Below are 24,082 nucleotides of genomic sequence, written 5' to 3'. Positions count from 1 at the left end.
ATGGTATGAAAATCTTCTATGGTGACTGATATCTCTGTATTTCTAATGGGCATATAGTCTAGGCAGAATAGGAAATACATTAAACAGGAAACACTATTAAATAAATAATAATTGAATTTCACTCTTACATCCCCCTATAACCTAATGCAAGTGAGTTCTTGGTCTTTGAAATTTTGGGATTTCCAAACTAGAGCTGATCATGTGACCACTGTTTTTGAAACTGTGGGAGCCTGTAGAAAAGAAAATCTGTTCTGTTTATCCAGTCTTTAGTTAATGGTGATTATAGTCTTTGAAGATTTTCTTTCTCATTAATGCTTTTCAGCAGAGAGTTATATACTTGAACTTTCAAGCTTCTTCTTTCCTGTGTGGAGGAAATAAGCTTTCAGAGAAATTTATCTTATAATGTTTGTTGTAAGTACAGATCCCCTGGTCGACTTAGGTTTCTGTGCCCCTCATGGATCTTAATCTTCTGATGATCTCTTACTCTCACCATCCCTTGCAATCTCAGTGATGGATGAAGCGAAGTGATTAGTGGAAATTGGGGTGTGATCTTTGATGATCTTGATACTAGATCTTGTATTAGAGTGGATAGCTCCCAGCTATTGGGATCGTTACCAAAGTACTGCCTACCTTCTCCTGGCACTGGTATGGAAGAAATGTATTCACACTACACTTTTCTTCCAAAGGAATAGACTTGATATTCTCAGGTTCATGAGAAAGGACCCCCAAATAGTGGCAAGACTTAGGTGTAGAGTTTGCCTGGTCTTCATGCTATAATGATTCTTCTAATTGGTACCAGTGTTGACTGGTGGAAAATGCATGGTTCCTTGTCCGTTCTGTGAGCCTTAGTGTTGACCCTATAACTGTAACAGTATCTGTGCTTTCATTGAAAAAGTAATTATTCAGATTTGTTTAAATTTTAAAGTCCCACCTCAAGTTTCAAACCCTTTCAAAAACTCTCATTTTTATACCCCAGTATCTTTTCCACATTGTATGAGTAAAGATTTTGTTCATCTTGATCCCATTTTAGTTTGTCTCTATAGTAACGATCCAAAAATTGTGCTCTTGCCAGGAATATTAAAACCCATATCATAATGGTCCATGCAAAAGTTGAAATATGTGCTTTACAAGAAAATACTGTACGGGCCATATAATTTATGAATATATATAGATCATCCTTAAAGATGTCACATAATTGTCACAGAACTGATTATTTCCAGGGATGCTAAACCTGGGTGGACAGTAACTTCTAAACAGACTAGGGGTTATAAAGTTAACATCCATCATCACACTAAGTATCTGAAGTCAAAGGAAGTGGGGGTCCCTTTACAAGTGCTCTTTTCTCCCTTCTCCTTCTTTAATTGGATTTCACACATGCATTTTAGAGAGCTTTTTTACCATTAAACTTGAACTTTGGTTGGTATCCACGAGGTCTTCCAGAATTGTATCTGATTCATGTGTTTTAGTCCATTCTGAAAGTTGACTCCCGTATCTTTAGGTTGTAGACACCTACTATTTTTCCCATTATAAATAAGTTTCATATGTACCAGAGTCTGAACTATCTAAACTAATCCTAAGAATTAGGATGGACTTCAGTATTTTTAGAGGTAATTCTGCAGGTTTGAAGTGTTTACTTGTGATTTAATCACTTGACTAAATGCTTTAGAGAGAATGTGGCTTCTTTCATGGTGTTCTTGCAAAAATTACTCTTTCCTGAGTGAAAAGATAGGTGCCATAAGATTGTGTCAAAAACTTCAGCTTAGGGGCATTGGGTGGCTCAGTCGGTTAAGTGTCGGACTCTTGATTTCGGCTCAGGTCATGGTCTCACCGTTCATGTGTTGGGGCCTCGCATCCTGCTCTGTGCTGACAGAGCAGAGCCCGCTTGGGATTCTTTCTTCCTCTCTCTCTCTGCCCCTCCCCCGTGCATGAGTTTCTGTATTGTGTGTGCACTCTCTCTCAGAATAAGTAAATTCACTTAAAAAAAATTACAAAGAAACCCTGCAGCTTAAGCGCGTAATGAGTGAAGAATCGATGCCTCAGTAAAGAGGCAAGACATAAAATGGAAAAATCAGTAGCCTTCATATCCACGAACAATAAAAGGTTAGAGGATGTAAAGTGGTTTTTAAAAACCCATTTACAATAGCAACAAAGAAGATTAAATACTTAGGAATAAAATTAATAGGAATTGTAAAGGAACCTATTGGGTGAAACTGTTTAAACATTCCTGAAAGACTTAAAAAGTAGACTTGAACATAACTGCTTAATGAGTATGGGTTTTATTTTAGGATGATGGAAATGTTTTGGAATTAGGTAGAGGTGAATGTACTAAGTGCCACTGAGTTTTTCATCTTAAAATGGTTATGAATTCTACCTCAATTTAAAAAATATCTTCCAGGGCACCTGGGTGACTCAGTCGGTTAAGCATCCAGTTTGGCTCAGGTCATGATCTCATGAGTTCAAGCCATGCCTCGGGCCCTACACTGACAGCACAGAGCCTACTTGGGATTCTCTCTCTCTCTCCCTGCCCTTCACCCACTTGAATGCTCTCTTTCTCTTTCAAAATAAATAAACTTTAAAACATATATATCTTTCAGAGATATATATTAAAGCATTTACAGAGAAATGGGGGGAAAAAGTAGACTTGAACAAATGGAAAGACATATGCTATCCTTGGATAGGACAACTCAACATTATAGATGAGTACACAAGTTGATTCTAAAGTGTGTAGAAAAACAAACATGGAAGAGTAGCTCCAAAAATACTGAACAGGAAAAAGCTCTGACGAGGGACTAATTCTACCAGATATTAAAACATCTTATAAAGTCTCTATAATTAAAATAAACAGAGTGGCACTAGTATGTGAATACACAAATAGAACTGTGGGATAGAATAAAAAGTCCAGAAATAGGCACAAGTACCTATGGAAATGTAATGTAGATAGAAGTGACATCTCACTCAAGTCATTGGGGTAAAGGTGGACATTTTAATAAAGGGTACTAGGACAACTGGGTAGGTATCTGGAATCAGATCAGTATCTCATACCATACAAAAAAACAAGTTCCAAATAGATTAGAAACCTAAAAATTTAAAACATGAAACTGTACAGGAGCCACCTGGGTGGCTCAGTCGGTTAAGTGTCCAACTTCAGCTCAGGTCACAATCTCGCGGTTTGTGGGTTCGAGCCCCGCCTCAGGCTCCATGCTGACAGACAGCTCAAAGCCTGAAGCCTGCTTCAGATTCTATCTCTCCCTCTCTCTCTGCCCCTCCCCCACTTGTGCTATGTCTCTCAAAAATGAATAAATGTAAAAAAAAAAATTCTTTTTTAAATGAAACCGTACAAATTCTAGAAGATACAGGTGAATTTTTCTTTAATGCTGGCATAAGGAAAGGCTAACTGTAACTCAAAATTCAGAGACAATAAAAGATTGATAAGTCTGACTCATAAAATAATGTTTTTAATTTGCATGACAAAAACCACCATATAAAAAGTCAAAAGACGCCTGGGGGCTCACTTTGGCTCAGGTCATGATCTCATGGTTGGTTCGTGAGTTCGAGCCCCATATCGGGCTCTGTGCTGACAGCTCAGAGCCTGGAGCCTGCTTCGGATTCTCTCTCTCCCTCTTCTCTGCCCCTCCCCCACTCATTCTCTCTCTTTCTCTCTCGCTCTCTCCCCCCACCCAAAAAAGTAATAAACATTAAAAAAAAGTCAAAAGACAGCTGAAAAACTGGGAGAAATTTTTCATAACATATACACAGACAAAAGGATAATATCATTAATATATAAAGAACTTTTTCTTTCTTTCTTTTTTTTAATGGTTTCGAGGTTTGGGGACACCTGGGTGGCTCAGTCAATCGTCCAACTTCGTCTCAGGTCATGATCTCACAGTTTGTGAGTTCTAGCTCCTCGTTCTAGCTCCGCGTCAGGCTCTGTGCTGACAGCTCAGCTTCCGATTCTGTGTCTCCCTCTCTCTCTGCCCCTCCCCTGCTCACATTCTATGTCTGTCTCAAAAATAAACAAATTCTTAAAAATAGTTTTAGGGTTTCTGTTATTGTTGTTTTAGAGAGAGAGATCACTAGCAGCGTAGAGAGGCAGAGGAAGAGAGAATCCCAAGCAGGCTGCATGCTCAGCATGAACCCAACGTAAGGCTCAGTCCCAGAATCCTGGGATCATGACCTAAGCCAAAGTCAGGAGTCTGACTCTCAACCGACTGAGCCACCCAGGCACCCCAGTGTAAAGAACTCTTAAAAACTAGGGACTCTGTTTCCCTGTCTGTATCTGGGAAAGAAGAATGGGATGAGGGTGCTATCTAGAAGGATGGGGTTAGGAGGGAGCAACCCAGAGGACCTATGGGTAGCAGGAAAGGGTTTGGCCTGAAAATCAAGGTGTGAAGAGATGGTAGATGGGGTTGTCAAGAACCTGCCATGCAGCTGTTTAGTGCCAGGAGTCAGCAGCACCTACAGATGGATCCCGGCTGCTGCCCAGCTTGCTCACTAGACCCTTGGGAGGGGAAAGGTGAGTAGAGAGGTCTCAGGAGGCAGGCCTCCTGGGACTCAGGAGTGGAGATGGTGGTTGGAGATAGCCCCCAGGCCACCTCACTGGGCCTTTCTCAGTCAGTTACCTTCTCTGGACTTGGAGCACATAGGGAACCGTGAGCCCCTGACCCTTGCTGCCAAGGAATGTTCTGCCCACCTAGGCCGGGTGAAAGCTGGCTGAAGGCTGGAGCAGGTGCTGAAGCTGTGCCACCAACCCTCGACTTCCCCTGCCAGCATGTCACACCATCACTCCCTAAAGTCACCAAGTAAGCCTGAATGCGAAATGCCCCTTTTTGGAGTAAGGGAGCAGGAGGCCACTGTGGCAGAAACTGACCTAAAGGCAGACCTGGAAGAAGCAGAGGTGGTGGGGGACCTGGGCCCTAAAGCCTGGGCCTGTTTCTACTACCTGGAACACCTATGCCTAGAGCTGGAGCAGATGGCAAGACTCCAGCAGCTGTACTTGCAGGCACAGAGGCCCCCAGGGAATCCTGAAGCGCAGGAGGAGAAGGAGCCAGGCCGGGCCCCTTCACCTCCACCTCTCCTGCCCCAGGCAAGTGAGGTACACGGGCTGTTCAGCCACACACAGGAGACAGCTTTACCCCTAAAGGTAGGGGTGCCTAGTACCAATTCTCCCAGGCTGTTAGAGGCCCCAGCAGAACTAGCTCACATCTTTTCATCCTCCCAGGAACACAAGCAGGATCTCTCCCACTGGAACGAGGTCAGGGTCCTGCTAAACAGGATCCATTGGAGGAGTCTGAGACATTTTGAGTCCCCTGCCCCTCCTGATGGCCCACCCCTAGGATTGAGTCAAAGTATGTTCCTAAAAGACCTCAATGCCAGCCCCTCCAGAAGACCTTTATGCCATCACTTGTGGTTAAGAAGCAACAAGCAAAAACCTTTGTGTATGCTGAGAACTCCTGGTGCAGGGATGTGACCCCGCATGGAGGGGTGTGCATTGAAGTCTTCTTCCTCACCCTTTGCCCTATTTTGCTGCTTTGGGGTACCGACAGGAAAAGCTGCTGATGCTCACCCTTCTCTCTGAAGAGAGGGCTGGATCTTTCTCCTCTGGGCAGCCTGGCAGAGGAACCCTGGTTCCCTGAGAGGCTCCAAGGTACGGCAGCCCCTGGGCCCCTTGCTGGTTGCCAGAAATCCCGGGCCTAGACAGCGTGAACTAACTTACTCATTATGAGTCCATGGAGAGTATTTGGCGTGGAGATCTTCTGGGGCCTAGTGTTTTGCAGATGTATATTTAAGCAGAATGATATGTGTATCTCTATGAGTCTGTCACTGTTGTGAACTGGCTGGATCCAACCATCTTTTCTGAATCATACATTCAAAGAGTTGGTCTTCTGGGTGAGGTAACTGCAGAAGGCTGGAACTAACCTTCATTCCTCAGTGGGCAGTTTGTAAAAGTCTTGTTTTCCTCCTCATATCTCCGTGGACAGCCCCAGAACAGAGAATGGTACTATCTTGGGTGCCTCTGCATTGAGTCTTGCCTGTGGAAGATAGCCCCTGAAGACTGACCTGGAATGGAAGGATCAGGGACAACATGGAGAATAGCAGAGTAAGCTTCAAGGTCTGTCTTCAACTGCGTTGGTCCATAATAGCCTTTACAATCAGACCTGAAACCAGAGACTCAGACTAGTTTTTAGATGTTGACAAAATCTGTTAAATTTTCTGAGCCATAGCTCCCTACTTAATCTCCCCAATGATTTAATACCTGCCTACCTACCTCACAGTCTTGTTATGAAGATAAAACAAGATTAAAGTGTAAAAAAAAATTTTTTTTTAAGTAACAAAGGACCAAAAACCCAGTAGAAAAATGGGAGGGGGATATGGACAGACAGATCACCAGCCCCCCCCCCCCAAAAAAAAGGACTCAAACATACAAATAAGGTTTATAGTGGTTAGAGAAATTAAACAGCCATTTCTTATCTGTCAGACTGGCAAAATAGTAACACATTCTGTTGGTGAGGCTGTAAAGAAACACTCTTAACATTACTAGTGGGAATGCAAATTGGTACAGTCCTTTTGGAGGAAAATTTGGCCATACCTAACCACACTATATATGCACTTACCTTTTGATCCAGCAGACCCACTTCTGGGGTTGAAGGTACACCTTCAACAATATAAAAATGCATATTGTTTACTGCAACATAGTTTATAAAAGCAGAATATTGGAAGCAATGTAACTGCCTGTTATATACATTGATACATTATGTACACTCATGAATAGGACAGTGGTTGATTCAATAGGTTGAATAAAGTACATGTATTCAATGGTATGTTATGCAGCTATAAATAAAAAGAATGAGGAATCTCTGAACTGATGTGGAATGATTTCCAGAATATAATGTTAATTGGAAAAAAAAAAGTACAGGGGCGCCTGGGTGGCTCAGTAGGTTGAGCGTCTGACTTCGGCTCAGGTCATGATTTCACAGTTCTTGGGTTCGAGCCCCGTGTTGGGCTCTGTGCTGACAGTTCAGAGCCTGGAGCCTGCTTCAGATTCTGTGTCTCCCTCTCTCTGTCCCTCCCCTACTCGTTCTTTCTCAAAAATAAATATTAAAAATATTTTTTTAAAGAAAAAGTATAAAAGAATATAATAAACAACTGTTCGTGTAAATAAGAGGACGTAAAAAAATACACCTGTATCTACTCATTAATGCAAAAGAAATACAGGACAGATAAACCAGAAGCTGATTGGTTACCTACATGGAGTGGGTTGAGGAAAGGTGGAAAGAAGTTAATAGGGATGTGGATGGAGCGACACTTCTTATAATACTCCTTTTTGTGTAGCTTTGATTGAGAATTGTAGAAGTATCCCTCAAATAAATAATTAAAATCAAACGGTAGGGGGGGCCCAAAATGGAAGTAGTAACAAATGAACCTGACCATATTACAAATGAATAATGTAAATATCATTGGGTGTTGGGAGAGAAAAGAATCCAAGTAACTTTGGAAAATAGTGTGTGGTTCGACTGCATGTTGTAAGATTAAAGTCAAAAAGAACTATTCACAAAAACTGTACTCCAGTTAATACATCTGTTTTTCACAAGAGTATGAGTTAATAGTTGTAATTAGTTTATGTGTATACTAAGATTGAAATGAGTAGGTAAACTTATTTTAGAAAATGAGAGCCAGAGAAAAAATTACATCAGGAAAAGAGGAAAAGTAGAATGAACCTTTGTATTGACATGGCATTGGATCTGAGGTGTCAGTAGATGGATGGGGGGATGGATGGATGGATGGATGGCAGATGGATGGATGGGTGGATGTGTAGGTATACGTTAGTATACATACATAGATTTCCTCGTGGTGTTCTCTGAGAAGGCCTAGGAGCAGTGACACCCCAGTAGCATTGAGCACACCTAGCATCCAGATCTTGGTTTCTAAATAGCATTCCCCACTAAAATAAGCACCAGGGCTTACGCAGGGAAAATACAAGATAAGCCTAGAATATCTTGTGATATCAGAACAAAAGGCAGTGCTGTAAAAAGGATGGGAGTGTAGAGAAGTATACAGGACCCAAATGAAAGGAGTGCCAGTGGCCTAAGTAGAATGATCTGGGCAGCAAAATAATGATAGTACTGGCTTAAAACTATAGAATAAAATAAATAACATGAGTCCACACTGGTGCAAAGAAATAATTGGATAAAGAAAGGAGAAGGGACAGTTCCTCATTAGAAAAGAATTACAGTTGGGGCGCCTGGGTGGCGCAGTCGGTTAAGCGTCCGACTTCAGCCAGGTCACGATCTCGCGGTCCTTGAGTTCGAGCCCCGCGTCGGGCTCTGGGCTGATGGCTCAGAGCCTGGAGCCTGTTTCCGATTCTGTGTCTCCCTCTCTCTCTGACCCTCCCCCGTTCATGCTCTCTCTCTGTCCCAAAAATAAATAAACGTTGAAAAAAAAATTTTTTTAGAAAAGAATTACAGTTAATAAGAGTAAAGAAAATAAATACGAAAGCACCATTAGGCAAACAACACGGTGATAATGTTTGCCAACAGGATCTGCAGATGGATATTAAAATCAATGTGTGAAAGTGTGAGAAGAAACAAGATATTATCATAATCTCAAAGTATCTGTCCCGAGATTTTTATCATTAAAAGGGAAAAACAGTACCTTTACAGTAGAGAAACCCAGTAGACTGCACATTGTCAAGTAAGTGATCATGGTTAACATTTCCAGTAACTTTTCAACATTATGTATTCCCTGATAGGATATTCTGAGGACACAGCATCACTTCTCTGATATTTTTGTCTAAAATGAATAACCTCAGTCTAATCATGAGGAAACTTGGGTCAATCACACATTGAAACACATTCTACAAAGTAACTGATCATTACTCATTGGAAGTGTTCTGGTCATAAAAGACAATAAGAGAATGTCATGCATTAGAGGAAACTGAAGAGACCTGACAGCCAAATACAACATGGGATCTTGGATTGGATCATGAAACAGAAAAAGGACAATAAGGGAAAAAAACTGGTGAAATTCCAGTCAAGTCTGTAGTTCAGTTAATAGTATTATACCCATGTTAGTTTTTGGTTTTGATCATTGAACCACAGTTGTGTAGGTTGTTAATATCAGAGGAACGTGAGTAAAGGGTATCCATGAACTCTATGTACTGTTTGTCAGCTTTTCTTTAAGTCTAAAAATGATTTCAAAACAAAACATTTAAAAAATACATAGATCATTTTCAGTAGCTTTTAACCTGTGTACTTGGATAAGCCTTGAACATGAAACACTGCATGGGTGACTTTTTCTTGGTATTAAGCTTTTCTTTTGCATAAATATCCTTTGGATGGCTATTTCAGTGAAACCCAATTGTGATAGTTAGAATTCACCATGGAAAGTAACTTTAGTTACAGAGATAGGAAAGCCAAACAGTGTACTCACTATGAGCAATAAAAGCAATACCAGCACAATTTATTATTTTAATTATAGAATTTTTGTTTTTTTTATTAAAAGAACTTCTAAGATCTATTCTCTTACCTTAGCAACTTTAAAATATATAATACAGTATTATTAGCCATAGCTGACATGCTGTACGTTACTTCCCAACTTTTTTTTTTTTTTTTTTTTTTTTTTTTTAATATTCCTTTTTGAGACAGAGAGAGAGACAGAGCATGAGCATGAGCAGGGGAGGGGCAGAAAGAGAGGAAGACACAGAATCTTAAGTAGGCTCCAGGCTCTGAGCTGTTAGCACAGAGCCCGTCGCGGGGCTCAAACCCACAAACTGCGAGATCATGACCTGAGCCGAAGTCGGACGCCCAACAGACTGAGCCACCCAGGTGCCCTACAGATCAGTACTTTTTCTTCTGCAGCTTCTTCATCTCTCTTAGCCTTGATAAAATTTAAGAGAGTTAGGGCCTTGCTCTGGATTAGTCTTTGGCTTAAGAGAATGTTGTGGCTGGTTTGATCTGTCCAGACCACTAAAACTTTCTCCATATCTGTAATAAGATTGTTTCACTTTCTTACCATTTGAGTGTTCACTGGAGTAGCACTTTTGCTTTCATTCAAATACTTTTTCTTTGTATTCACAGCTTAGCTGACACAAGAGGGCTAGCTTTCAGCCTCTCGGCTTTTGACATGCCTTCCTCACCAAGCTTTTTCTAAAGTGTGAGACATGCACCTCTTCCTTTCACTTGAACCCTTAGAGGTTATTACATGGTTTAATTTGGTCTAATTTTAATATTGTTGTGTCTGGTGGAATAGGGAGGCCCAAAGAGAGGGAGAGAGAAGGGGAAATGGCCAGTTAGTAGGGCCATCATAACACAGCATTTTTCAATTAAGTTCACCATCTTATATGGACACTTTGTGTTGCCTCAAAACAATTATGGTAGTAACGTCAAAGATCACTGATCACCATAACAAATATAATAATGGAGGGACACCTGGGTGGTTCAGTCGGTTGAGCATCTGACTCCTGCTCAGGTCATAATCTCACTGCTTGTGTGTTCGAGCCCTGCGTTGGGCTCTGTGCTGACAGCTCGGAGCCTGGAGCCTGCTTCAGATTCTGTCTCCACCTGTCTGCCCCTCCCCTGATCGTTCTCTCTCTCTTTCTCTCTCTCTCTCAAATATAAAATAAAACAAAAAAATTTATATATATATATGTATATGTATATATATATACATATACATATATATAATGGAAAAGTTTAAAATATTGAGAGAATACCAAAATGTGACATAGAGACACAAAGTGAGCAAATACTGTTGAAAAAAATGTTGATAAACTTGCTCTACACAGGGTTGCCCCAGACCTTCGATTCATTAAAAAAAAACTCAGTATCTGCAAGGTGCAATAAACAAGGTATGCCTGTAGTCCCACTTAATTTATTTTTGCTTTTGTTGCCTTTGCTCTTGGTGTCAAATACAGAAGGTCATCGCTAAAACTGATGTCAGGAAACTTAACACCTATGTTTTCTTCTAGAAGTTTTATGGTTTCTGGTCTTACATTCAAGTCTTTAATTAATTAACTTTGAATTAATCAAATAGTAAATTAATTAATTTTGAATTACTTTTTGTGTATGGTGTAAGAGAGTGGTCCAGTTTCATTCTTTTGCATGTGGCTGTCCAGTTTTCCCAGTATCATTTATTCTTTTTTTTATTATTTTTTTTAAGCTTATTTATTTTTGAGAGAGAGACAGAGACAGAGCATGAGCTGAGCAGGGACAGAGAGAGAGGGAGACACATAATCTGAAGCAGGCTCCAGGCTCTGAGCTGTCAGCACAGAGCCCGACGCGGGGCTAGAACCCACGAACCATGAGATCATGACCTGAGCTGAAGTCCAGTGCTTAACCAACTGAGCCACCCAGGCTCCCCCCAGCATCATTTATTGAAGAGACTGTCCTTTTCCCTTGGATAGTCTTGCCTCCTTTGTCCTAAATTAATTAACCATAGGTTTATTTCTGGGCTCTGTTCTGTTCCACTGATCTAGGTGCCTTTATGCCAGTACCATAGTTTTGATTACTATAGCTTTGTAAATTAATTTTAAATCAGGGAGCCATGATGCTTCCAGCTTTGTTCGTGCTCAAGATTGCTTTGGCTCTTTGGGGTTTCTCATGGTTCCACACAAATTTTAGGATTGTTCTATTTCTGTGAAAAACGCCATTGGAATTTTTATAGCGATTGCCACAATAACTGATTTTTAAAGTTTTTACTATGGGCCATGTGTTGTTCTCACAGGATTGCTTGGTAACTTGATACCATTATCTTTATTTTGCAGATGGGGAAACTGGGGTTTAGAAAAGATAAGTAACTTTTCTAAGCTTAGACACAGTGGCTTCAGGACTTGAGCCTAAACTTGCCTAACCTGTGCTCTTAGCCTCTTCAGCTCCCTGCAAATAGGAATGATGCACCTGTCATAACTGGTGCACCTACCACAACTGAACACCTCTGAAAAATTACCATTCAGTCTCTAGAACAGTGCTGTCCAGTAGGAATATAATGGGAGTCACAGGTGAACTTTTAAATTTTCTAAAAGTTATATTGGGAAGGTAAAAAGAAAAAGGTAAAGTTAAGTTTTAAAACTATTCATTTAACCTAAGGTGTGCAAAGTATTTCAATTTGTAATCCGTATAAGCATTACTAAAATGTTTTACATTATTTTGTTTTCATACTAAGTTTGCAGTGTGATATTACACTCGCGGCACATGTCAATTCTCACTAGCCACATCTCAGGTATTCAGTAGTCACTTGTAAGTGATGGCTATCATGTTGGATAGCACAGCCCTAGACTGTGAGATGTGAAAATTATGGTGCCCTCTTGGTCTTACATTCTTCTTCCTCATTTGACAGTTGACTCCCTTGCAAGTATAAATTAGATCTAATTTTTTTTAAAAAAAATTTGTAGTAAAATACACCTAATATTTACCATTTTAACATCTTTAAGTGTACACAGTCCAATGGTATTTAATATACGCACGTTGTTGCACAACTGTCACCACCAATTCTATTCATCTTGTAAAACTGACAGTCTGTAAACCCATTAAGTAACTCCTCATTTTCCCCTCCCCCAGCCCCTGGCAACTTCTGTTAAACTTTCTGTCTTTATGATTTTGACCACTCTAAGTAGCTCGTATCAAAATGGAATCATATAGTATTTGTCTTTTTGTGACTAATGTATTTTATTTAGCATAATGTCCTCAAGATTCACCTATTTTAGCAGTTGTATCATATTGCAGAATTTCCTTCCTTTTGAAAGCTGAATAATATTCCCTTGTACATATATATACTGTGTTTTATTTGCTCATCTCTGGATAGACACTGGGTTGCTTCTATCTTTTAGCTATTGTGAACAATGGTACTATGAACATGGATATGCAAATATCTCTTCAAGACCCTGCTTTCAGTTCTTTTGGTTATATACCCAGAGATGGAATTTGCTAGATCTTATGGTGATTCTGTTTCTGACTTTTTGAGGAGCCACTGTATTATTCTGCACAGCAGCTATGCCATTTTACATTCCCACCAGTCATGTGTAAGCATTCCAATTTCTCCACACCCTCCCCAGTACTTGTTTTCTGTTGTTTTGGTAGTAGCTATCCTAATGAGTGTGTGTCGGCATCTCGAAGTTTTGATTTGCATTTCCCTAGTGATTAATGATGTTGAGTGTCTTTTCAGGTGTCTGTTGACCATTATATATCTTCTTTGGAGAAATACCCATTTGAGTCTTGTGCTCATTTTTGAATTGGGTTGTTTGTTTTGTTGTTGTTGAATTTCAGTTCTCTGTGTTTGGGATATTAATCCCTTATCAGATAAATGATTTTTTTTGGAAAATTTTTTTCTTGTTAAGTAAACTTTACCCCATTGTGGTGCTTGAACTCACGACCCCAAGATCAGGAGTTGCATGCTCTACTGACTGAACCAGTCAGGTCCTCCCCCCGCCCCCACTTTTTAGACAAATGATTTACAAATAGTTTTTTCCGTCCTGTGGGTTGCCTTTTCACTGTATGGAAGTATTTTTTGATGCACAAAATTTTTGACTTTTTATGAAGTCTGATTTATGTATTTTTTCTTCTTTCTGTGCCTTTGGTATCATATCCAGGAAATCATTGCCAAATCTAAGGTCATGAAGCTTTTGTCCAGTGTTTGCTTCTGAGATTTTAAGTGTTTTAAGTCTTATATTATTCCCCTGATTCATTTTGAGTTAATTTTTGTGTATAGTATTTGATAAGGGTCCAGCTTAATTTACTTGCATATGGATATTCAATTTTCCCAACATTTGTTGAAAGCTGCCTTTTTCCCACTGAATGACTGTGGCATCTTTGTCAAAAATCATTTGACCATGTATGTGAGGGTTTACTTCTGGGCTCTCTATTCTTTTCATTGCTATTTATTATCTGACTTTATGCCAGTACCACATTATTTTGATTACTGTAGATTTGTAGTAAGTTTTGAAATCAGAAAGTGTGAGTCCTCTGGGTTTGGTCTCTTTTTCTTTTTTTGGTCAAGATTGTCTTGGCTACTTGAGGTAGTCCCTTGAGATTCTGTATGAATTCTAGGATTTCTGTTTCTGGAAAAACCATCACTGAGATTTTAATGTGGATTCCATTGAAGCATTGAAGGATCTGAATTTTAATGTGGGAGTAAGTATTGTTTTTAGTCTCTCAATATGCATTTCTTTATTTTATTTTTTATTTTTAGTAGCTCTTTTAAGGTAAAATGTGGCATACATGGAGATACACATCTCTCAATATGCATTTCAGGTTTACTGCTTACATTGCTTATTGGAAACTGTTCACTTAAAACAGTTATATTTTTAGGACTAAACCTGTTAAAGCCAGATTTTCTTATACTTAATCATCTCTTATCTAGTAGCGGATATCTGAACAACTCTTGAAATCTCACTTTTTAATTTTTCTTTGGGGTTAGATAGTCCTGGTTTTCAATTAGATACTATATTCATTGGTCTAAGAGGAAGATGTTGCCATCTTGGAAGATGCTATGCAGAGATTGGAAGAAGCGAGAGGGCTGGAACTATTCGTTGTAGGCAGTCATGTCCTACAGCCTAGCCTATTTGTTTCTCCTACTTAGAAGAATCAATCTTAGCAGTTATCACCACTTTTAGAAGCAATGAATCAGTCCCCTTTCTGAAATCTTTCTTGTTGGCATCAGAGTTAAAGCTCAGTAAGTTGCTATGGCTTTCCTGGGTGTTTTTAGACTCAAAATAAAATTTTCTCTTTCAGAATTTGGTGTTCACCTGGCAGAGCTGACCGTAGATCCCCAGGGAGCACTGGCAATCCGTCAGGTAAGTCCAGACTGATTGACCCAATTTATAAGTAATTTCCCTTTTACTTGGTAATAAAACTTTCTTATTGGAAAGAGAAAGAATAAGGCCAATTTACAAATAACCTAGGATTTTGTACCAGATTTAGATATATTTCAAATGAATGTATTAGGCCGTCTGTATGTATATGATTTGTATATATGAAGAAAGTCTTTTTCTTGTTGTACTACTTGGCTTATTCTCTTCGCAGCTGGCATCAGTCATTTTAAAGCAATATGTGGAAACTCACTGGTGTGCCCAGTCAGAGAAGTTTAGGCCTCCTGAAACTACAGAAAGGGTAAGGAGAGTTACTTGATTAGTCCACCTGTAAAGAGTGAGAGGGCCATCTTAAGAGATTGAGCTGTCACCAATCTTTGACAACATGGGGCAATCAAAAGGCAGAAAAGGAGATTGATTGGTAGCTGGCATTATCGGCAACATGCTGTAGGTAAGAGACCTGAGTATCAGGCTGACCTGTGTTCACATTGCAGTTCTGCCTTTTACTAGCCATGAGAATATTATTTTAACCTCTAAGCTTCAATTTCCTAAATATCTAAAATTAGAATTAGAAATCCAACTTCAAAGAGTTGTTTGAGGATTAAATGAACCAATGGTTCTACTTAGTACAGCACTATGCAACCATTCTGGGCCCCCAAGAAACTCTGAGGTACAAGGTCTAGGGCAGCACTGCCCATTGAAACTCTGTAGCTATGAAGATATTCTGTATCTGTGTTGTCTAGTACAGTAGCTACTGGCTACGTAGGGTGTTGAGCACTTAAAATGTGACTGCTGCAACTCAGGAAGTGAATTTTTTTATTGCATTTCATTTTCGTTTAAATTTAAAGGGCCACATGTAGCTGGTGGCTAACGTAATAGACCGCATAAGTTTAGAGATAATAGATGAACTCTCCAAATGAACGATTTGTCAAGTTTGTGTATTGGAATTTTTGATAGATATGCGATACCTCGTGTGCATTGCTTTTTCAACACATAAACTGGATGGGACTCTACCAGTCACTTATAACCTGGTCTAATGACAGGTGGGCTTTTCTCCTCTGCAGGCAAAAATTGTTATCCGGGAGCTATTGCCCAATGGGTTGAGAGAATCAATAAGTAAGGTGCGCTCCAGTGTGGCCTATGCGGTGTCAGCCATTGCCCACTGGGACTGGCCCGAAGCCTGGCCCCAGCTCTTCAACCTGCTCATGGAGATGTTGGTGAGCGGAGATTTAAATGCAGTCCATGGAGCCATGCGAGTGCTGACAGGTATTAGAAGCTATTCCCTGGTATTGGTACTTGGATCCCAAGAACACTTACAAGAGGTTACGTGACAGAATGGCTCTGACCAGTAAGAACTGAAATTTATAGCTCTACTTGATGCTCCTCCTCCCTCCTAGTTTTTGTCCCCATGTCTGTCTATCCTCCTGCTCCCTTGACTCTTTCCAGGGAATCACATGGGTTTACTATTTCTACTACTATGAAACCTTAGCCCTTGAGGATAGAGTAATAGCATAGTAGTTGAGGATTCAGATTTCAGTTCATATTCTGGTTTTACCTTGACCCAAGTTACTTAGTCTCCTGAGAGTCAGTTTTCTTGTATATAAAATGAAGATAATAGCAGTGTTTACCTCACACGGTCTTTTGGTAAGTTTAAATGAGCTAATAAATCCACATAAAGTGTTTCGTGTAATAACTGACTTGGGGGGCACCTGGGTGGCTCAGTCGGTTAAGCATCCGACTTCAGCTCAGGTCATGATCTCACAATCCGTGAGTTCAAGCCCCGTGTCAGGCTCTGTGCTGACAGCTCAGAGCCTGAAGCCTGCTTCGGATTCTGTGTCTCCCTCTCTCTCTGCCCCTCCCCTGCTCATGCTCTGTCTCAAAAATAAATAAAAACATTAAAAAAAAATTTAATAACTGACTTGGAAGTAGTAAGCACTCAGTAAATTTTAGCCATTATGATCATTATCATTATTATACTCATTTTCTACTTAGTTCAACCAATGCAAAGTTAGGAATAGTCAAATAGCATTCTTTATAGGAATATAACAAAGAAGATAAAAACAATATATGATTCTGACTTTCACTTGGTCAGCTTAGACCAAGTGTTTGGTATCTTTTCTTTCTTTCTGTTCTAAGAAGGTGATAAAAATACTTGAAGAAAAATACTTTAATCCAAGCAGTTTTGGTGGATATCTTGTCTAAGCTTGATTAATCTATTAATCCCTCATAGAACCTGTTGCCATATAGGTATGGTCTGAGTTTCCCAGCTTTGCGAGTTCTTCTCTGGTTCCTATCCCCCTAGAGGAAGTCACTACTCTATTTTGCCTTCAAGGAATCCTTTCCTGGACATTAGCAACCTTCTGTTGGTCTTTTGGAAATCATATTTCCCCTCTGCTCAGACAGGCTTGTGAAATGTCTGCCCATATCTTCTCTCTTTCTCTGTGACCTGCTAACTTACTGGAACTGTATTCTTACCTAGTTATGAATACCATTTCTACTTTTCTTGACTCTCAGTTTGTTGAATGTGGCATCTAGTCCCAGTTTTACTAGTTCATGTTCTGTTCATGGTAAATAATAGCAATTCTCTGTCCAAAAGCAAATTCCTCATCCCCTTTTGTTTCAGACCTCCTCTTCCCATGTCTTCGCTCCCTTTTTCAACTGCCCACTATATTCAAAACATTCCTCGCTCAGATTTTCACTTCCCTGCTTATTATTTCCCTTGCTTCTCTTGTATGACTCATTATTCAGGTGACTTCATATATACTCCTTTCCATGGAATTAACCTTCTAGGATTCTTTAAAACTTCATGGTGCCAGAATATCAGTTAACAGCTATGTTTTCTACTAAGAGAAAAAGGCATGTTCCCCTCCAGTCTTCCAACACATAGTTCAGCTTTCTAAAAAATCTAGAGGAGAGAGGTGGTTGTACATTTATCATACTTGGGATACTGTAGAACCATCATTGTGCTTGACTAAGGAAATCACTGTTCAGTGAGATCACTTTTCTGTCAGCCACAGGGAAAGAACTATGCGGGAAATGTGTATTGTTTTCTATCGGAGTCAGCAGACATGAGATGGATAGCTGCCAACCTCCATTCCCAAATAGCTGCTTCACGTATTTTCAAACAAGAATAGACTGTGTTCCAACAACAGCAACTCAGGCATGCGTGAAGACAGCAGGACATTGGTGTGTGAACAGGAGACCGTAGGAAAATGGGACTGATTCTCTTCAGTGTTTTTTAAGATACTATACCAGTCTCAGGACACCTGGGTGCCTCAGTTGGTTAAACATCCAACTTCAGCTCAGATCATGATCTCGCAGTTCAGGATTTTGAGCCCCATGTTGGGCTGTCTGCTGTCAGCACAGAGCCCGCTTCGGATCCTCTGTCTCCTTCTCTCTTTACCCCTCCCCTGCTCGCTCACACGCGTGTGCGCATGTTCTCTGTCTCTGTCTTTCAAAAATAAAATTTAAAAAACATTAAAAAAAAAAAAGGTACTATACCAGTCTCCCTTTAATAAGCTTTCCATTAAGCTTATCTATTTTTAAATGAAAAGTAACTAACACTAATGGTGTAAAGGAAATGCAAACATAGCAGCTAAGGATTGAAATATTTGACCACCGGGGCACCTGGGTGGCTCAGTCGGTTAAGCATCCGACTTCGGCTCAGGTCATGATCTCGCAGTGAGTTTGAGCCCCACGTCAGGCTCTGTGCTAACAGCTCAGAGCCTGGATCCTGCTTCAGATTCTGTGTCTTCTCTCTATGCCCCTCCCCATGCTCATGCTCTTTCTCTGTCTCTCAATAATAAATAAACAATTAAAAAAAATGTTTTTAAATATATTTGACCACAGCTACAGCTTTTTCTTCAATCTCAAAGAAGTTTGGAGATTGAGATCTTCCCGGTGTCTTATCCCTTTTCTAACTTGCTGAGTGACCTCAGAAAACATATTTGGGGAGCACCTGGGTGGCTCAGTCGGTTAAGCATCAGAATTTGACTCGGGTCATGATCTCACAGTTCGTGAGGTTGAGCCCCGCGTCAGGCTCTGTGCTGACAGCTCAGAGCCTGGAGCCTGGTTCAGATTCTGTGTCTCCCTCTCTGCCTCTAACCCACTCGCATTCTGTCTCTGTCTCTCTCAAAAAATGAATGAACATTAAAAAAAAATTTTTAAGTGTTAATTGAGACTACTAGGAATGATTTTATAGGAGAGCAAAAAATGTGATTAAGCAATTTATTAGTAGGATTAAGTTAAACTACATTTTCCATAAAATTTGTTTTTGTTAATCTGCTATTCATCACATTTGTTTGGACTAATTTCTTTGGATTTCTAAAGAAAATAGAACATTTATTTTATTCAGAGCTCAAAATTTATTCTTTAGGAGGAAACCAAGCTAGTAAAGAAGACTTAGTCTTGAATACATGATCTTCATATGACTTCTGGCGATTGATATTGCCCAAAATTTGGGGGGTATATTAACCTAGAAAGTGCCGACATGCATTTCTAGTTGCAGATTCTCCTGAAAAATGTCCCAGTTCACTAGCTCCATTTCTATAGTGATAATGGGGAATTGCCAGGAAAAGCAGCAGAAAAAGTGAACAAACACTGGAACCCCGGGGCTTGTATTTATTTCACAGTTTTAGTAACATGAGACCCACGGGACCCCATGAGACCCCTTCATACTTTCCCAGTGCCTTGTGCAGAAAGTGAAGAGAAAGACACAACCTCTATTTCTCTCACCTTCTTCAAGTCTCATTTCATATATAGGTTGGTTTTTGCCACATTCATATGGTGGAAATCCTTTCTCTTCCAATGAGCAGCAATCTCTGGCTTCTAGGTCAATAAATGTCATTCACTGGGAAGAATAACATATACAGAGTGGAGTTGAAGCCTAGTAAGCCTGCATATGTTTTATGATGCGGATCAAAACAACTCACCAAGGGAGAGTATTAAAAATGGGACCAAAAAGGGACGCCTGGGTGGCTCAGTCGGTTGAGCATCCGACTTCGGCTCAGGTCATGATCTGACAGTCCGTGAGTTCGAGCCCCGCATCAGGCCCTGGGCTGACAGCTCACAGCCTGGAGCTGCTTCAGATTCTGTGTCTCCCTCTCTCTCTGCCCCTCCTCCACTCGTGCTCTGTCTCTCTCACTCTCCAAAATGAATAAATGTTTAAAAAAAATTTTTTTTTAAATGGACTCAAATGTAAGACACCTTAAAGTGCATCTGGATGTTGACGATCAGGCATAAATTAGACTAATACAGGATTTTCCTAAGGTGACCTTACAAGGACTTTTATGCAGCTCTTAGAGATTTTCTTTCAGTGTTTACATAAAGGTTTTTTTCTCAATCTTATGTATTTTCCTGTATCTTTGTGCTGTTCTCTTTCCCTTTCTAACAAATAATAACTCTTGCTACTGTTCCTTCCCCAGAATAAGACCACCAGGCCTGTGTCTTTACCTGTACGCTATCTGCTTGGGAACTGCCACTTAGAAGCAGTGTGAAAATTTTCCCACTTCCATATTTATAAAGCAGTATTTTTTATAGTACTCCATTTTTCTTTGTAGAATTCACTCGAGAAGTAACAGACACACAGATGCCACTTGTTGCTCCTGTCATCCTCCCAGAGATGTATAAGATCTTCACTATGGCCGAGGTATGCAATCTCAGCTCCAGGATCACAGCAAGTAAGAGCTGCTTAGGTTCTGGTCAGCCTCCACATCTCGTGTGGGAGACTGTTATATTTGCGGCGATCCCCACACCTAAAGACCAGAACGGACAGAGATCTGAATCTGGGTTAACCTTAGAACCTTCACATATAACTGCAGGGGCCAGCCTTTGATAAGGGAGTGAGAGAGCTGCATTGTTTCTTCACATTATGATCTCCTAGCTCCTGGCACCCTGCGTCCCCTGAGCACCTAGTGCTTTGTGCTCCCTCTATCCTCTTGTTACAGCATCCTGCCTCGTTACGGCACCTCAGTCAACTGTGTGGAAGCAGTTTATCACTGCATTGCCCATAATAGGTTTATAATATACTGTATATGTGTTTGATTACCGTATATACAAATGGTGACTCATTCACAATAAACTATGAATGCCCAGTGGGTAATGTTTTAACCTCCCTACTTCACTCTGCCCCCAGTCAAGGGTCTATCTTTTGAAAGAAATACGTTGACTGTGTTGAGATTTCAAGCAGTGCCAAGCCTAATATTTTTAATAAAATCAGACCACAGAGGCCTACATATATAGGCTAATTCCAGTGAATTCTAACGTTCTGCTGGCTTTTATTCTCTGAATTACAGAGAATATCCGTATCTGCTGGATATGAGTGGATGGTGTTTCCGATCTCTCTAGGAATCCAGTCCCATGTCAAATTGAGAAGTCCTAGTTTTTTGTCTGACCCCAGATATGCAAACATAGACACAGACATACCTATCTCAGGGCTCTGCTGTAACTTTTCCCAGGTATATGGTATTCGAACCCGTTCCCGAGCTGTGGAGATTTTTACCACTTGTGCCCATATGATCTGTAACATGGAGGAATTGGAAAAGGTAAGGAAGCCTTTTGGTCACTAACAGACTTCATGCTTAAAAATCTTTATGCCTTCTGTTAGAGGCACAGCAGTGACTGATTTCATTTCAAGAGTACCAGAATGCATGCTAATTGTGGTTGCGTTTAACATTTTGATTACATTTGTATATAATTTAGTTTCCTTTCATTTGAGCCTTATTTCTTCTGACACCTTATCCTGCATCTTTTCATATTAATCATCACCCACAACTTGACTACTCTTTTATAGCCTTTTTTTTGGTCTCACACGAGACAAAGCTAGCTGAAAAACACCAATCCCTGTCATTCCAAAGTAGTTTTGAAAAGTTGGTCTTGTACAATAACTTTTAAGAAGGCCATGGTGAGGAACTGCAGGTGTTAGAGAAGGAAATATGAAATCTTGGGTAGCATTTCCAGTGACTTGATAGCTGTACTTTTCTGATTGGAACCTGAGCCCAGAGAAATCTTCCGATGCCTCAGATCTTGGTGTTTGATATGTGCATTGGAGCCATTGATTTATAAGTATGTTCAATATTGACTGATTTGTTACCAGGGTGCAGCCAAAGTTCTGATCTTTCCTGTGGTGCAGCAGTTCACAGAGGCCTTTGTTCAGGCCCTCCAGATACCAGATGGCCCCACATCTGACAGTGGGTTTAAGATGGAAGTCCTAAAGGTAAATATTTACTACCGTTGAGATACTTGGAGTTTTAGAGGATGGTCTGAAATCATTGGTTTTTCTCCTCCATCACTTGAAACTCTCAGGTGTTTTTTCTCTGTAATTTCTCAGGCAGTGACAGCCCTGGTGAAAAACTTCCCAAAGCACATGGTGTCCTCCATGCAACAGATTCTGCCTATTGTCTGGAACACCCTAACTGAGAGTGCAGCTTTATATCCTTTTCAGAAAGCTTGAGGGACCTGCTACCACCTGTAGTCGGGAATCTAGCACTGGGTCTTGCATTCATATGACTCCACTTTTTTAAATGACTTTTTTAAAGTATCTGCTCTTAGTGTTGGAATGTGTAACATTCTCTTGTAGAATATATGTAAAGCAGACTCCAAATTCTATTTCTTTACTCTTCATCATACTTATGTGAGGACAGAAGTAAATTACACAGAAGAAGTAGAAGATCCTGTGGATTCTGATGGTATGTAGTTTATCTGATCTTAACAGATACACCACTCGGTGAGGAAAGGACTCTAGGAAAGGAAAAAAGCCAGAGACAGATAATAGCGGTAACGTAGAGGCTTCACTCTCGTAAGTTAAGTTTTCTAGTTGAGTTTCCTTTCAGTGTATTAGATATGGGGAAATGAGACATTGAAAATCTTTAATCTGTTCCTCAAAGGCATTTGCATAAATCTCAAAGTAGAATTTCTGATTTAGAAGAGATACCTTAAAGGCCATCTAATCCAGCCTACTTCTTTGTGGCAGATGATATTTTCATTTCTGTTTTAATATGTTTTAAGTGTTTCAAATCAAAAATAGACATGCTGGAAGATATATTCAGTGTTTCTGATTCTTTTGCTTAAGAAACCAAAGAATCTTTGATATTCTCAAAGTTCCTTTCTTTGACTCCTTAGCGTCCCTCTTTGTTCCCTTGGGAATAAAAATTAGCAAGGACTGTAAATATTCATTAATTTACCAAGATAATGTAGTTCATTTCCAGCATACATGCTGTCCTTTTGTTTGCTTGTCATTAAAATCTTCTCTTGTGTATTTCCTGTAGGTGAAGTCCTGGGCTTTGAAAATCTCGTCTTTAGCATTTTTGAGTTTGTCCATGCTCTCCTAGAAAATAGCAAATTCAAAAGCACTGTTAAGAAAGCCTTGCCTGAGTTGATTTACTATATAATCCTGTACATGCAAATCACTGAGGAACAGGTAAATGATATTTGGGAGACAGTTACCAGCTTCTTTTTAGAAAGTGCAACTTGAATGTGAGATCTAGGTCAAGTGAACAGTTTTATTTCTAAAAATAAACACTAGAAGAATAACTTCATGTGAAGTTCTAGGAAAGCTTTTTTTTTTTTTTTTTTTTTAAATATTTGTTTATTTCTGCAAGAGAGAGAGAGAGAGTGCACGCAGGTGCACATGCAAGCAGGGGAGGGGCAGAGAGAGAAAGAATCCCAAGCAGGCTCTGCACTGCCAGCACAGAGCCCAATGTGGGCCTCAAACTCACAAACCGTAAGATCATGATCTGAGCCGAAGTCAGATGCTCAACTGACTGAGCCACCCAGGTGCCCCTCTAGGAAATCTCTGGGTTCTGTGGTTTTATTAACTCCTATATTAGATAATTGGACTTTGAGAATACTTTTACTTTTGCTTCCATACTACCACTAACCAAAGACCCTGGTTTCTGGAAGAATCTATTCCTTCTCTATAAATACTGACATATAGAGATCATTAGCCTGGTTGTTGGGTCAGTAGACTAGAAAGGAGCATTCAAAAAATAAGATAATGCCTCTCTTATATAAATAGCACAAGAATCGACATAATTTTCACATTAAATATTCCATCAGACCTAATATAGTCAAATATATTCAAAGTTGATCTATCAGAAAGTGAAAGCTGGTTAAAAGTAGCAGAGAACTAGTAATCAGCTCAGTGTCTACTAGAGAGCAGTAACTTTTGTTACTTGCCTTGGTAAAGGATTTACTTCTCTACATCAAAGAGAAAAGACTGAGGCTAGAGTTCCGTTCAAGATAAAAACAAAAGAGGGTGCCTGGCTGGCTCAGTCAGTGGAGCATGTG

General features: G+C 40.0%; 1 protein-coding gene and 1 pseudogene across 1 annotated transcript in view; both read left to right on the top strand.

The window, feature by feature from the left end:
- The window catches only part of IPO9 (importin 9), a 56,439-nt gene that overhangs the window by 5,140 nt on the left and 27,217 nt on the right, over positions 1-24,082 (top strand). Inside the window, exons 2-10 of the mRNA XM_045456520.1 lie at positions 14,721-14,782; positions 15,012-15,098; positions 15,862-16,063; positions 20,356-20,444; positions 21,253-21,339; positions 21,891-22,010; positions 22,125-22,225; positions 22,424-22,482; positions 23,062-23,213. Coding sequence (XP_045312476.1) covers positions 14,721-14,782; positions 15,012-15,098; positions 15,862-16,063; positions 20,356-20,444; positions 21,253-21,339; positions 21,891-22,010; positions 22,125-22,225; positions 22,424-22,482; positions 23,062-23,213 — 959 coding nt within the window. The remainder of the gene's footprint in view (positions 1-14,720; positions 14,783-15,011; positions 15,099-15,861; positions 16,064-20,355; positions 20,445-21,252; positions 21,340-21,890; positions 22,011-22,124; positions 22,226-22,423; positions 22,483-23,061; positions 23,214-24,082) is intronic.
- On the top strand, positions 4,348-21,333 carry LOC123585726 (annotated as a pseudogene).

Source organism: Leopardus geoffroyi, chromosome C3 (genome assembly GCF_018350155.1).
Source record: "Leopardus geoffroyi isolate Oge1 chromosome C3, O.geoffroyi_Oge1_pat1.0, whole genome shotgun sequence".
NCBI lineage: Eukaryota > Metazoa > Chordata > Mammalia > Carnivora > Felidae > Leopardus > Leopardus geoffroyi.
The sequence above is the reverse complement of the archived record's forward strand: the minus strand, read 5'-3'. Positions and strand labels throughout refer to the sequence as shown.